Source organism: Primulina tabacum, chromosome 13 (assembly GCF_025594145.1).
Source record: "Primulina tabacum isolate GXHZ01 chromosome 13, ASM2559414v2, whole genome shotgun sequence".
In the NCBI taxonomy this organism is placed as follows: Eukaryota; Viridiplantae; Streptophyta; class Magnoliopsida; order Lamiales; family Gesneriaceae; genus Primulina; species Primulina tabacum.
In genome coordinates this window covers 29,887,503-29,903,307 of record NC_134562.1, presented here as the reverse complement: position 1 = coordinate 29,903,307, position 15,805 = coordinate 29,887,503, and the positions used below count along the sequence as shown (strand labels likewise).

General features: G+C 35.7%; 1 protein-coding gene across 2 annotated transcripts; it reads right to left on the bottom strand.

Moving 5' to 3' along the window:
* Positions 1–11,891: 11,891 nt before the first annotated feature.
* On the bottom strand, positions 11,892–13,734 carry LOC142523278 (uncharacterized). Of its 2 annotated transcripts, none has more exons than XR_012814613.1 (2): positions 12,935–13,734; positions 11,892–12,492 (listed from the first exon to the last, which is right to left on the bottom strand). XR_012814613.1 is itself a non-coding variant. In XM_075627017.1 (2 exons), the coding sequence occupies exon 1, from the start codon at positions 13,666–13,668 to the stop codon at positions 13,024–13,026; it is 645 nt and encodes a 214-aa protein (XP_075483132.1). In that variant the 5' UTR covers positions 13,669–13,734; the 3' UTR covers positions 11,892–12,492; positions 13,015–13,023. The 2 variants fall into 2 exon arrangements, 1 of the variants encoding a protein (XP_075483132.1); XM_075627017.1 differs by having other exon boundaries at positions 13,015–13,734.
* Between the last annotated feature and the right edge of the window lie 2,071 nt (positions 13,735–15,805).

Sequence of the window (15,805 nt, the reverse complement as noted above, 5' to 3'; positions counted from 1 at the left end):
GAATACATTGTGAATTCTTGACATGTCGGGTGGAAGTGCTAATCTATAAGCAAGTGTTCCCACTTTCTCAAGAATTTCAAATGGTCCGACGTATCTGGGATTCAGTTTCCCAGCCTTATTGAATCGGATTACACCCTTCATGGATGACACATTTACATATGCCTTTTCTCCAACTTCAAATTCCACGGGTCGTCTTTTCTGATCAGCCCAGCTTTTCTGTTGATCTTGTGCAGCTTTTAATCTCTCCTTGATCAAAGCGACTTTATCCACTGTTTCTTGGATCATTTCGGGTCCAACAATGGCTTTTCCCCCTACCTCATCCCAATACAGTGGTGATCGACATTTTCGTCCATACAGAGCTTCGTATGGTGCCATTCCAATACTACTGTGGTAACTATTATTGTATGCGAATTCGATTAAGGGCAGATGTTCGCTCCAATTACCACTGAAGTCTAGAGCACAAGCTCTCAGCATATCCTCAAGAGTTTGAATTGTTCTCTCTGTTTGACCATCGGTCTGAGGATGATAGGCCGTACTAAGAGTAACCTTTGTCCCCATAGCTTGTTGAAAGCTCTTCCAAAATCGAGACGTAAACCTAGGATCTCTGTCTGATAGTATGCTAGCTGGTACTCCATGTAATCGCACGATCTCATTCATGTATAAGGTGGCTAGCTTGTCCAAATTATAATTCATGCGGACAGGTAAGAAATGCGCAGATTTTGTGAGTCTATCTACGATTACCCATATTCCGTCATGACCTTGTCTCGACTTTTGTAAACCAACTACAAAATCCATGGAAATATGTTCCCATTTTCATTCCGAGATTTCTAATGGTTGAAGAAGTCCACCAGGTCTTTGGTGCTCTGCCTTGACTTGCTGGCACACTGTGACACTTAGAAACAAACATTGCCACGTCTTTCTTCATTCTATTCCACCAGAAATTTTTCTTCAAATCTCTGTACATCTTGATACTGCCAGAATGTATTGAAAATTTTGACTTATGTGCTTCAGACATTACTTCTTGTCGAAGGTCATCAATGTCTGGTACGCACAATCGTCCTTTCATCCACAAGATTCCTTTGTTACCCGTCTCGAATTCTGGTGATTTCCCTTCTTTAGCTTGCTCTTTCAGCTTCACTAAATCGGAATCTCTATCTTGACTCATTTTGATGGCCTCTCGAAGGCATGGTTGTGCTGAAAGTGACGCTAGAATTACTTTGTTCATATCTTTCCTACTCAAAGCATCGGCTACCTTATTTGCTTTGCATGGGTGGTAGCTTATCGTCAAATCGTAGTCCTTCAAGAGTTCAATCCATCGTCTCTGTCTCATGTTTAACTCTTTCTGAGTGAACAAGTACTTGAGGCTTTGATGATCAGTGAAAATCTCACACTTAAAACCATATAAATAGTGTCTCCAAATCTTTAGTGCGAACACCACTGCAGCTAATTCAAGGTCATGTGTTGGGTAATTCTGTTCATACGACTTCAACTGTCTTGACGCGTATGCAATCACCCTTCTCTCTTGCATGAGTACACATCCTAAACCTCCTTTAGATGCATCACTATAGATGGTGAAGTCTTTGCCTTCAGTTGGCAATACCAATACTGGCGTGGATGTAAGCTTCTTCTTCAAAGTCTCGAAGCTTTTCTCACAATCTTCACTCCATTGAAATTTAGAGTTCTTCTGTGTGAGTTTGGTGAGAGGCATTGCTATTGAAGAGAATCCTTCAACAAATTTTTGATAATAGCCTGATAGTCCCAAGAAGCTTCGAATTTCTGTCACAATCTTTGGTCTAGGCCAATCTGCGATTGATTCTACTTTCTTAGGATCCACAGATACTCCTGCTGCTGATATTATGTGCCCCAAGAATGTGACACTCTCTAGCCAAAATTCGCATTTTTTGAACTTGGCGTAAAGTTCCTTTTCTCTCAGCGTCTAGAGGGTGAGACGAAGATGTTCCTTGTGGTCTTCTTCACTTGAGGAATATACTAGAATATCGTCGATGAATACCACAACAAACTTGTCAAGAAATGGCTTGAACACTCTGTTCATGAGATCCATGAATACTGCCGGAGCGTTTGTTAACCCGAACGCCATCACTGTGAACTCATAGTGTCCATACCTTGTTCTGAAGGCTGTCTTCGGAATATCGTCTGATTTGACCTTGAGTTGATGATAGCCTGACCTTAAGTCGAGCTTGGAAAAGACCGTAGCTCCCTTGAGTTGGTCAAACAAGTGATCTATCCTTGGAAGTGGGTATTTATTCTTGATTGTGATCTTATTCAGTTCTCTGTAATCGATACACAATCTCATGCTTCCGTCCTTCTTTTTAACAAAGAGGACAGGAGCTCCCCACAGAGATGTGCTTGGCTGTATCTGCTTCTTATTCAACAATTCTTGAAGTTGCTCTTTGAGTTCCTTCAATTCTGCCGGAGCCATTCGATATGGTGCCTTTGAGATTGGTGCAGCATTGGGTACTAAATTAATCTCAAATTCCACTTCGCGGTCGGAAAGTTCGCCAAGGAGTTCTTCAGGGAAGACATCCGGAAATTCTTGTACTACCGGAATCTCTTCTAGCGTACGTGTGGTTTCTTTCTTTACCTCGCATAACATAGCCAGGTAAACTTCTTCTCCACTTTTCATGGCTTTCCAAGTTTGAGAAGCAGAAAGAAGAGTCTTTCGTTCTTTTGTCTTGCCATGAAATAAAAGTTTCTCTTGGTGTGGAGCTTGGATGGTTACCGTCTTTCCATGACAGTCCACTAAAGCATGATTCTTGGCTAACCAATCCATTCCAAGAATTACGTCGAATTCTACCATGTTTAGTTGGATTAGGTTTGCCTTGAAATTCTGATCTTCTTTGAGAACACTAATATTCCGATATAGAGTGCGAGTTTCTAAAATTCGATTTGCAGGAGTTGCTACTCTATATGGTTCTTCTAAGTTATCTGGCTTAGCTCCTAACTTCTTGGCAAATCTCTTAGACAAGAATGAATGCGTAGTACCACAATCAAATAACACATAAGCAGGTATATTATTGATTAGAATGGTACCAGCTACGACATCATTCGAGTTGTCAGCCTCTTCTTGAGTGATAGCATAGACTCGAGCATTTGGCTTATTCTCCTTTGGCTTATTTGGAGTTGTCCCGCCTGCTGGACGATTCCTTGGATCTGGAAAAGGGCATTGAGCGATGCGGTGGCCCATTTTTCCACAACGGAAACAAGCTCCAGAATTCTTATGGCATTCACCAGTATGATTGAATCCACAATTTTGGCACTTGACTCCCTCTTTGCTTGATGGAGAAGAAATGGTTCCTTTAACTGGATCACTAGTGAATTGGTTACTTGAAATCCTAGCTCTCTTGAATTGTTGGCCCGGTTGGTATTGGCTTGACTGAGGACGTTTGAGTTTGTTCTCACCTTCACGCCTCTTAATGTCATTCTCAGCCCTGATGGCGGCTCCCATCAATTCATCAAAACTGTTGGGCTCGATAACGGCAAGGGCAGATTGAATACGGCTGTTCAATCCCTTCTTGAAGCGATGCATCTTCAAGGCCTCGTCTCCCATAATGGTTGGGGAGTAAGTTTCCAATGAGTGGAACTTAGATGAATACTCCACCACTGACATGTTTGGTTCTTGAACCAAGCTTTCAAATTCTGACAGCTTCTGCACTCGGACTGCATGTCGGGAAGTACTGCTTCAGAAATGCCTCTCGGAACCTTTGCCAAGTGATAGGTCCCACCCTTACCATAGCTGGTGAGACTTCTTCCCACCATTTGGCTGCTTTATCCACAAGAAATGGTGTAATCACATCTACTCTGATCCCTTGTGGAACCTCAAGTAGTCGAAGATGATTCTCCACCTCTTTCATCCAATTTTGTCCAACCTCAGGATCGGAGCTTCCATCGAAGTTAGGGACTCTTGCTCTTCGGAGAGCCTCATAGTGCTGTTTCGTCCCATTCTGAGCTGGAGGTGGTGGCGGTGGCTGATTAGCATTAGGGTTCACTAACCCTTGTAGCGTGGTTGCCACAATCGTGGCTATAGCCATCAAGTCCACCTGACTGAGGCCAACTGCTGGTGGTTGCTGTGGTGGTTGTTGTGCATCTTCTTCATTGCGGTTGTTGTTACGGTTGTTGTAACGAGGGTTGCGATTGTTTCTTACTGGTCTTCCGTCCATTTCCTACAAATACGAAAGTTCTAAGGTTGATGACAAAATATGGACTCAAGAAAAGAAACACAATGATTGAGTAATTGCTCAAAATTTGGACATGAAACCAATGGCTAAAAATAACTTTTATTGATTTCCCAAGAAAGTGCAATTACAACTGAACTTCGAAATGAAAACAGAAATGCAAATGGAACAAGTGTTATTACAAAGAACTACTACTGACGTTCTAATCTATCACTTCTCCCAAATCTAAATCCATAGGATCCTCTTCAACAACTTCTTCTTCTTCGGGATCCTCCTCGGGTTCATCTTCATGGTTGGCTATTACTGCTTCTAGATGTTCAATATGACCATGCAGAACTGCATTCTGGTCACTAAGAACTTCCACAGTATCCTGCAGCTCTTGAATCTGAGCATCAGTATGTGCACTATATTGGTTATGCTGGTGCACGAGTTGATGGTTTTGATCCTTAAGTACTTGGATCTTCTCAACCAAGGTATCACGTAATTCGATTAACTCTACAACAGTCTCTTGGGAGGTTTCGAACTCCTCTTGAGCTTTCCTATTCCCCTCTTCTGCCTCATGCAGATAGTGAGCATATATTTGAACATCACTTCTTAAGTGTTCTGCTCGACGCTCTAATTCATCCTTGTCCAGCTCTAGGCAGTAGTTATGTTCTTTTAGTTTCTGTAGCTTCCTCTCTAAGCTTTTAATGTAGCTATTCTGGTCAGCCATATCCTACATCCAAAACATGAGGGTAAAGGTTCAGAAATGATCTTCAAGAATACATGTTAAGTTATAGACGAATACTGGAATGAACAAAATCAGTAAGCCTATAACATTCAGTAGTAGAAAATAGCCCAAAATTTTTCGGTCTCAGAATTGCGTGAAAAATTTACTAAAAATCTTCACATCAAGAACATGAATGGTACCAAGTTTGGTGTAAAAATGCTAAGCCATTTGGAAATGAAAATTCCTCAAAGTTTCGAAAAGTTGGAAAATTTTACGGAAATGATGATATCACTATCTTAAAGAAGGATTTTGGGGTTCGTCGGCGGTGCTAGAACGATTGAGGAATTTCTAGATTAGGTTCTCCTCGTTGAGAGCTTTCCAACGCCTACTCTTAATATCCTGGATCAAAAATTATGGCCGTTTGAAGTTTGCGTGAAAAACACCTCAAGCTTCCATGTCATTTGCAAGGTCTACTGCATTCGCTTGCTGGAATACACTGTCTACTGCAATTCTGATCCTACTGCAATCAGTCTGCTGCCTTTCTAGCATTTTCTGCTGCTTTCCAGCACTATTAGAACCAGTCTGCTGCATTCCGAGTCTACTGACTCAATCTTCTGCATTCAGATCTACTGGTTTCCTTCTGGTGGTTCTGGTTTTCGGGCTACTGGTTTTGGGTCTACTTATTTTTTTTTAAACATGCTGATGAAACACTCAGAGCTCTACTGTATTCTGATTTATTTCCCTACTGATTTTCCTAACTGTACGTAGTTAGTCTATCATTTCAGTAGTCTATTACAATAGTTTATTTTCAGTAGTCTATTTCAGTAACTTTCAGAACTTATTTCTAGAAGTCTATCAGAACTTATTACTTCTAGTTCATCCTCCCCATATTATGAAACCCGATTTGTCTCTGATACCACTTCAATGTCACGCCCCGGGACGGGGGTTGGTTGACACTGGCGTTGCTCTCAAATTTACATTCGAAAACAACAAGTCTCAGAAGTACAAAATTCAGAAACCAGTCTTTTATTCATAATAATCATTGTCTGATACAAAATCAATGATAAATGTTTTACAGCAGAAATGTAAAACAAGAATATACAATGTCTGAACAGATGCAGCGGAAAATAAATCAGAACTAAGAACAACGATTTTCATCACCAGCCCCAAAACTGAAGTTGCTCCTCTTCTTCTAACAACTCTTCATCGTTCTTATCTGAGATGAGTTTGGTGGGTGAGTGATATGATTGTCACTCAGTAAGCGGAGGCGGGAATAACTCCCAGTTTTCGAAATCATTTTCATACAGAAACAGTAATACGAATAATATACATAAATTCTCATTTTCATAACAGAAATCAGTATTCAATATTCGGAAATCAGTAATCAGTATTCAGAAATCAGGAATCAGAAGTTTAACAAGTAAGCACTGAGCACGTTCGTGAATTTCATAGCTAAACTGATATCAATCCCCTATATGTTCTCTCCTCTAAGGGGTGAGGCCAATAATCAGTAATCAGTAATGTTCAGAATATATATTCCTATCATTAGTTCACTAAGTTTCAGTGCTTCGAAATCAGATATCAGAAATCAAGAATATACTTGCTTTAAAACAGAAATCATCAAACGGGTTTCAAGATATTTATACATAAGCCCACTTACAGTAATTTGCTAAAAGTGTTTCGGTTGAAGTCTGAAATCTGCTTCTTCTTGCTACTGGTTTCTGCTGCTCGAAAATCAGCACTCTCTTAGCTCGAAAGTTCAAGTGATAATCTCAAGATTTGTGTAACCCATTTCAGAGGTTTGAGAGTGTTATATATAGGCAAAATTCTGACTGTTAGCCTCCCAATTAATGGCCATAATCTGCCATTAACAATCTTTATTCCGTTTTAAATGCTTCAGTTACAAGTCATGGCTGAATTAGTAACTGTCTGCTGAAATTTCGTGATGCTGCTGCTGAATTCTAATCTGCTGGAAAAATACCAGCTTCTGAAATATTAGCTTCTGCTGAAATTTTTAGCTTCTGCTACTGCTGAAATTTCAGGTTCTCACACTGTTTGTATAATCCCATGCTTGATTTTTTGAAACAATAGAGATATAAAGCCTATTAATTTCACATACGTGGTTTTTAATTTTGTTTTATTTTTACGCCTGATTTTATTCCGAGAATCTGATGTTTTGGCATTGTGTTTTTTGTGTTATTGGGCTGAAATATGATAATTATTTGTCAAGAAAATGAATACGTGGATGAATTGTGGCAAGAGAGTAATGTGAATATCATTGTTGGATAATGAAATCTACGTATAATATATTACATTTCATTATTCAGAAAAAGCGTAAGAAGACACAGTTGCCCCTTGTATAGTTGTCTTTTATAATTTTGAATGGACGACAGTGTTATAATATTTTTGTGATACGATCTTACTGATTTATATATGTGAAAATCGAAATATATTTAGAGATGTAATTATTAATTGATCACATACATGTATAAGATATTTTCGAATTTTTCGTATTATGTTAAATAATAAGAAATTCGGAAATATTAAATAACACATGGTATTCAAAAACAATTTTAATCCAATAAATACATAAAATTCGAAATCCAGTGCAAGATACATAGTAATTTCGAAAATTTAGGCTGAATATCAATATAATTGGAAGTAAATATTGCATACAAAACAGTTTTCTAAACAAGGAAGCTAGATAATTTCTGTGCAATCTAAATACATTATGAATATGTGCAGAAGGCAGTCTACATTCAATCATCCAGTCCGATATCAAAATTCGAAACTTAAATATACTTGGTGGACACGTTTTTCAATTTATGTCATGATATTTTGTATGGAAGAAACATCCCGAATTATGAAATAGTTATCTCGAATTATGGAAGAAGCATATCGAAATTTTCGAAAGATTATTAACGAATTTCGGTAAAATTTTCACATCACCCCTATAAATACCACACCTAAGTCATTCGAAATTTACACTATTCAAACACTCCATATTTCCAAAAAGTTTTTCTTCAAGTGCTACTGAATTTTCGAATTTTCGCACTTTAAAGTATTGTCGAGTGGCGAAGCTCTGCTGCAATCCAGATCCAAGGAGGATTCGAAAATCTTAGCCAAGAAACAATGCTCTTCACGTTTTTTACATCTAGATTTGATGTAAGTTGGCTTGTTTTCAAATATTTTGTGTATGAATTATTTAGTTTTTGAAAGTTTCGATCGAGCACCGTTATTATGTTTCCACCACCTTCTTGATACGCTTATCGTATGTTTTATATTTTGACACTGTAAAGATTCAAATGGATAAGAGTGGGAATCCTAATATGAGTATGTTTATGGCCCTTTAAACAATGAAATTGTAACCGTTTTACGGTCTACCATCCTTATAGAAGTAAAAATTAGGGGCTGATGTTAGTAAAATATGAAATGTAAAGGAATCTTAGTGTCTAGGTCAATATATGCTTATGATACCAACTCTTATGATACCAATTATGTTATGCATGATACGTTTTTATTCAAAAATTCATGTATATTTGTTATGTATGTACTCAAACGGCCTTTACTTGATGAGTGACGACCATATCACTCACCATTTACTCTCCCTCCCAAGATAAACCTGAAGATCAGATAGAGAAAGAAGAACATGATCAGTTTTAGGGCTAGTGATGGTCGAATTAAATTTAGATTTATGTTCGTGTTAGGTTCTATTTGTTTTTCCGTTGTAAATTTGGATATATTCAACTCGACTCGATTCAGTTTGTTTACACCCATATGTCCGATGTCAACATAAATCTCAAAATCGAAACGATTAGTAATTTCCTCAAAATCCACAAAATATTACTGAAATAAAATTGGATTTATTATCAATTGGTGTGCCAGTTTTTGAATAAAATATTCACCATAACTTTTTATTTGATATTTATTTATTTTCATTTAAAAACATATATCCGTTTAATCGAAATTAAATGTATTTAAACTCAAACGAGATTAAGTACCATATAAGCGAGATTATTTTATAGAATTAGGAGTCAAAGAAAGGCTGCTGCTATTTCTCATATAATATTGAAATGGACCAGGTTACTTATGTATGCCGCCTTTTTTGAAGCATTTCGTCCTTTTTTGGGTGGTCTAATTTATTTTATTTAGACAAAAAAAAAAAAAAAAAAAACTTAGTCAATTATTCTGCGTACGAAAAAAAAAACCGCCAAAATAGCTGGCTTCCCATGTTCGATTCTCCGCATGTGTTGTAATGAAAAAAAAAAAAAAGAGTTAGGGATATTGATCAAATTTCAAAATATTGTACAAAGCTAACTCCATGTATTATGCGGACTAAAAAAGTATTTATTTAGAATGATATTTGTATTATTATAGAATTATTTAAAATTTAATACGGAATCTTTAGAGTATGATATATATTAATATTTTAAAATAAAATATTAATAATGACTTTTTATGAAATAAATTTAAGAAATGAGAAATTAAAGTAAATTAATTTGAATTCTTAATTCTGATTTATAATATTATCGACTCATTATGTAATAAAATCTATTATGTCATTGTTAAACATAAATGATCTTTTAGAAATAAAAAAATCAGCATATGATACTATTATGATGTGGATTTAAACTTTTATGGTAATGCTTTAGAAAGTAAAAAAAACATATATATATCAGATAAAAAATTAGGGCAATACCACGTTTGCCAATTTACACATGCTGAAATTAAAAACATGTATGAAAATATTGTAAATTTTAAATATCAAAATTTTAGTGCATTTAACTTATTCTTATAGTTATGGTATTGTTTTTAGGACATACAAATATATTGTCATTAAGACCAATGTTTTCAAAATCGAAATGGACCGAATGGTTTGACATAAACAAATAGTAGGTTGGTCGAAACACTCTTAAAACCGTTTTAGCGGTTGAACCTGATCAAGAACCAGTAGGACAAGCTATAAATCGGATAAATGGTTCAATTGGTTTTCAAGTTTATTTTTTAAAAAAATAATTTTATAATTTTTAAAATCTTAAATTTAATATTTAGTTGTATATATACATGATGATTATTTGGATTTGGATTTCGTTAAAAATTTATTTTAGTAATACTAGAGTTTATTTAATCTTTTGTTTTTATTTAAAAATATATATAATTATAATTGGTATTTTGAATATATGTATATAGCTATTTAGATTTTAAACTTTGGTAAATATCTATTTTTCGTCTATTTATATGCATCTTTTCGGTTTTAAAATATAAAAAAAATTATTAATAATATTATATTAATATTTATATAATATAACAATATTTCAATACGATCGTTAAGTTAAATCGATCTCACCAGTTTGATTGTTTTTTTAAGGTGTCGATCATCGAATTTCTTATAAAAACATTGATTAAGACACCAATGTGTGAATGTGGGCGTTTATCGGCGACAAATTTGAAACATACAAGAGTTGTTTTATTAACTAAATTAATGGTTGATCGATTACATATAGAATATTTGGAAATCTTTTATATGATTTATTATTTAACACAAAAACTTTTGTGAGCCGGTGTCATGTGTCAATTTTGTGAGACAAATATTCTATTTGGGTCACTCATGAAAAAATAATAATTTTTATGCCAGCAGTATTATTTTTTATTCTAATATGAACATGATTGATCCATCTCACAAATTAAAATTTGTGAGGCCGTTAGTAATAGTATATAGAATGAATATCATCTCATATAACATGAATTACAAAACCATCGATTTTCATTGCATGGTAGGTCTGTACAAAAAAGTTTTTTAAAAAATTATACATCATTTTATCTTGGAACATAATGCAACACATCGCACCTGTTTTTTTGGTCTTTAGGTCTAATTTTCAAGTTCTTTCTTCAGGTTTATTCTATATTACACCTTTTCTATATTACATTTCAGCTCAAGATCAACTTCAAGCTGCTGAGGGGATGTCATTGCTGTTGCAGAAAGCTCAAAAGAAGACAGAAAATATGTGTGTGCTCTGTTATATTTATAGCAACAGAAGTAAAACCAAGTGATGGCATCTATATATAGGGATGTTTTCCTGGTCATCAAGTGAGTCTGAGGTTTGACTGAATATGATAAATATGGTGAAATCTCGCTAGTGCCCTTTGGTGTTTTATGCAGATGGAACCAAAGATAAATGGATGGTCAATGTTAATATTATAGAATATCAAATGTTGAAAGGTGGATGTTAAGATATAATGTGATGGCCAATTCATATTGCAAGTGTTTTAACTTGATTTACTGGCACACCCTGAGCCTGTAAGAAATATTTCCGGTTAATGAAATGCTCTAGTGATGTATTACTCTCAATGCAGATCAAACGACTATCATTGATCAAAATACATGGGATCAGTGATTGACCCCACATTTTCTTTTTAAGGTTGGTTGAACTAAAATTTTGCATAGTGAATCAATCCCATGACTCGCTGATTCGGTGTCATTCTTACTTTGATAAAATAGTTACACCGGAACTTCCCATTTCTTGCTTAAAGCGAAATGTAATTGGAATATTACCAACGCTAAGACTTCAAAATACATTTGAAGTCATTGTTTCATCTCGTATTTGATTCGAGTTCTACAATAATTGAAATTAAAAATAATTATGTTGTACATATCTTTCAATTTATTATCCCCTTACATAAATTTTTTAGATTTCATTTGGATTCTGACATTTGAAATCCATAGATTTCGAATTAAATGACCTGGAAAATCAAATTCATCTCTTATATATTTATATCAATCACTACTTCAATTGTAGTATGAATAAGTATGAAGATGAATTTGAATTTATTCTCTTTAGGTTATTAACCAATGATAATGCATTTGAATCCAAATGCAACCTTGTTGTTTCATCTCACGAGAGTCCCGTTGTGCACTAATATATAGATCTCAAAACAACAAGATGAGGACCTGCGAGAAAGAATGTGCAAAATGGGATCTGCAAGTAAACTATATCTCATTCATTATAACTTTACACAACCACCAGTGCAAATTGTTGTATAGATTCGTTGTATACCCTTCTAAGTCCTCTCAAATCTACCACATAAATCGCTATGAAAATTATACAAGAGTGGGGCTTTAACCGCCCTTTGTTCAGTAAACAAAATACAGAATCATTGTATACCCTTCCAAGTCTTCTCAAATTTACCAAATTTACCATATAAGTCAGCTCTGAAAATGATACAAGAGTGGGGCTTTAACTGCCCTTTGTTCATCTGAAGTTTCGAACAATGAACATTACCGAATTATCAAGAATATGACAGCACAGTGTAGCAAATGGAGCCTTTAATTCAGTAGTCATGTAGGTAACTCTAGGCAGAGATCCGGGCTCAAATAAATCAAATAGCAATTTTCTTCGTGTATTTCATAACATGGCACGACAACTCAAAAGAAGCCTTTAAGCCACCACAGACTTGCAAGCATTTTTGTTTATCCTCGGTAACATCCAATCAACACAACATCATGGCTAATCACAATTACAATGAGGCACATTAATCCAAAAGACATTAAGCCATCACGGACTTGCAAGCCTTCTGTTTATCTTTAGTAACCTAAAATCAACACGAGATCATTGGCTAATCACAATTACAGTGTGGCACATCAATCCAAAAGTCATTAAGCCATCACAGACTTGCAAGCGTTTTGTTTATCTTCAGTAACATACAATCAACACGAGATCATGGGCTAATCACAATTACAAGTACAAGTCAAGTGCCAACATCTAATTTGTCACTCCTTTCTCATCAGATAGAGCATCACAAAATTTCATATCATAAAACATGATCGAAATCATCAAACCAAGATGTGTACCACACAGACACAAGAGAAACAAGATATGCCAAAAACATTTTTCTTAAACTAAGTTAACATCTTCCTAAGGCAAGATCACCACCATGGATTAGAAGAATTGGCATTTGATTTCCCATACATTTTATTCATAGCATACTATTCTTGTCTAAAAAACTCGTTTCCACCCTATTAATTGCTAAATACCTCGAGAAAAATATCCTCTGTCCCCAGAGTTTCCATCAATAAAAAATCATACAAAAAAGAGCAGCTCAAATTTCAGAAACCTTTCAATGTCAAGACTCTTCTTTTTTCTCTGAACCATCCGAAACTTCCTCCTTCCCTTCCTCCAATTGCTTCTCCGCCTCCTCTTGCGCAGCTTTCTCGGCTTCCAATAACGGAGCATAGTACTCAGAATGAGCGTCCATACACTTCCTCAAAGCAGCAGTGGCCTGAAAACACTTCTCCACGATATCCTCCCCGTTCTTCTCACCTTCCTCCACACACTTCTCCCACTCCACAAACGTGTCCTTGCATCCACCCCCTTTCATGAATAAACAAAACCCACATTCACCTTCTCCTTCCTCTTCCTCATCTGCTCCTTCCCCATCACCGTTCCCTTCCACTGCATTGTCTTCAATTTCTTCGGGGTTTGTGCCAGCTGGTGGATCCGATGATTCTGGAACAGGGGTCTCGGGCTCAGGATTGTTGGATTGCTGGGCGGGTTCTGTTTCGGATTGAATTTCTTCGGGGTTTGTGTCCGCTGGTGGATCCGATGATTCCGGATCTGGGATCTCGGCCTTTGCATTTTTGGATTGCTGGACGGGTTCTGTTTCGGATTTGAGTTGATGGGTCCGTGGGGAATCCGGGGAAGACATGGCGGAGGTGGCGATGGCGGAGCTAGGGTTTGATTCGGATGGCTTGGACAAAAGGTCTCCCATGGCTGCTCTTAAACCTCTCTCCTTAAACCCTGTCTCAATTTTAACAGTTTTTTAATGGTTTTTTTTTTTCCCGGGATTTTAATTTTTTAAGGCTAAAATTAATTTAATGAACTCTCAGTATATATATAATGCTCAATTTTTGTCTTCATTAATAAAATGTCACCTATATATTAGATTATAATTTTAATATATTTCATATAACATATGAGTGACGATTCATTGATAACCACGATAGGTGAACATCAAAAAAGTATATAACACATTTTAAATCAAATATTAAGACATTAATTCTATGCAATCTAGTAATTCATATAAATCATTATTTGAATATTAAAGCATATATAACACACGAATATAAAAAAAATTCAACATAGGAGGAAAGTTGTATATCTATATATATATATATATATATCCATTACCCGGCCCATACCCATCCTAGTATAAAATTTGGATACTCATTACCCCAACTATATGTATTTAATATTACTCAAACCCGACTCAAACCCGATGCAAATGGATTGGATTCGGGTCCGGTATCCCATTTTATTTGTTCCCATTGTCATCACTTGTTCAAATATCTAAATCACGGTTGATTCTATCTTACATGTAGGGGCACTACCTCATGATAGAATCAAGGACCCAAATTCAGCCACACATATATGTGGTCCATTAATTTTTTTAAAATCACATATGTGTGTCAATCGTGATAAGCCGATTTAGTCTTAAATGTGATAATTGTCCCAATTCAATTTTATGTCAATTTGATTGTTAAATTAGATGGAGAATGACATATCCAAACTTTTATGCTCCAAAAGTTCTTTCCAAAAGTCCCCAAATCAATTCCATTGTTCCTCGGTTCTAGAAACGGTTCCCGGACGATCCATGGTCAAGGTTTGTTCTTTTTGGTCGTGGATCGTCTGGGAAGCAATTTCCTACAACGAGGGCTTCGACGACGGCGACGATGGAGACAATTTGGGGAGAACAAAAAGTTAAAGTGGAGTGATTTGGGGAATTTTGGAGATCTTTTGGAGAATGAAATTTCGAATATGTCTTTCTCTTGTCTGTTTAACAATAAAATTGATGGAAAATGGAATTAAGAAAAAAATCTAAAGTATTTGGGAAAAAATCGGCTCATTTTATTTATTTGGGACCGAACATGGAATTTTCCCTATAAAATACCAAAACTCAAGTACCATGTATCTCGTACTCGAGTATATATATACATAGTTGTGGTTATTATAACCGATTAAGTCTTGTCAATATTATTTATAATCTTTTTTGGTAAATCATATTTTACTTTAATATTATTTGGCTCAAGTGATGAGAAAATAAATTATTGGTAAAGTAAGAATAATAAATTGAAAGTGTCGATAATATAATTATTTTCAACTTAAATTATTATAAAATGTGAGTCAAACGCTGCATGAAAAAAGGATGCAAGGTATTATTCTTCAAACTTTATATCTATATTTATGACGATGGAACTCGTGTATGCTATTTTTCGGTACGTACTAGATAACTCTTTATGGTATCTCAAGTTATGTTATCAATAAAGTATAATTTAAACATGATTAAGATGTTTTTACTTAAGAAAATGAGAGAATATTTATTTAGCAGTCAGTTCTGAACCACCGAAGGACAGTTCGGAACCATCAAACGGAATGGTTATGAAGGCCAGATGGGATCGTCTGAACTCAGGCAGTTATTAAAGTAATATCTTGTCCAATGAGCTTCCAAACATGGAGTTCGGAGCATCTGAGTAGTGCGGTGTCAAACAGAACTTGAGTTTGGAGCGTCCAAATACATGTCAATTCCATGATTTCTAGTGTATTCTGGACATTCTCTGGTCATTTTGACAAGATGCGAAGCACTTCCGGAGGAGTTGTTAGCTTACTGAGCAAGTGGACAACTATCGACCCCAAAGGGCTGTCCATTGGACAAATGTATGCTCTGATGGCCTTGATTATAATTGAGGTATTGTATTTACAATATGACTAGAGTATTTACGACATGACTATAGAATAAATATTTTGTTGTGTTAAAATGTCTAGGACCAGTTAATAGACATTCACATTACCTCAAACCAGTTCTTGAGGTATGTAAGTATCGACTAAGATTTCCAACTAAGTTTGTATGC

What these genes read in the sequence shown, in the direction of transcription:
- LOC142523278 (XM_075627017.1), bottom strand. Translation starts at nt 13,668, where the DNA reads ATGGGAGACCTTTTGTCCAAGCCATCCGAATCAAACCCTAGCTCCGCC.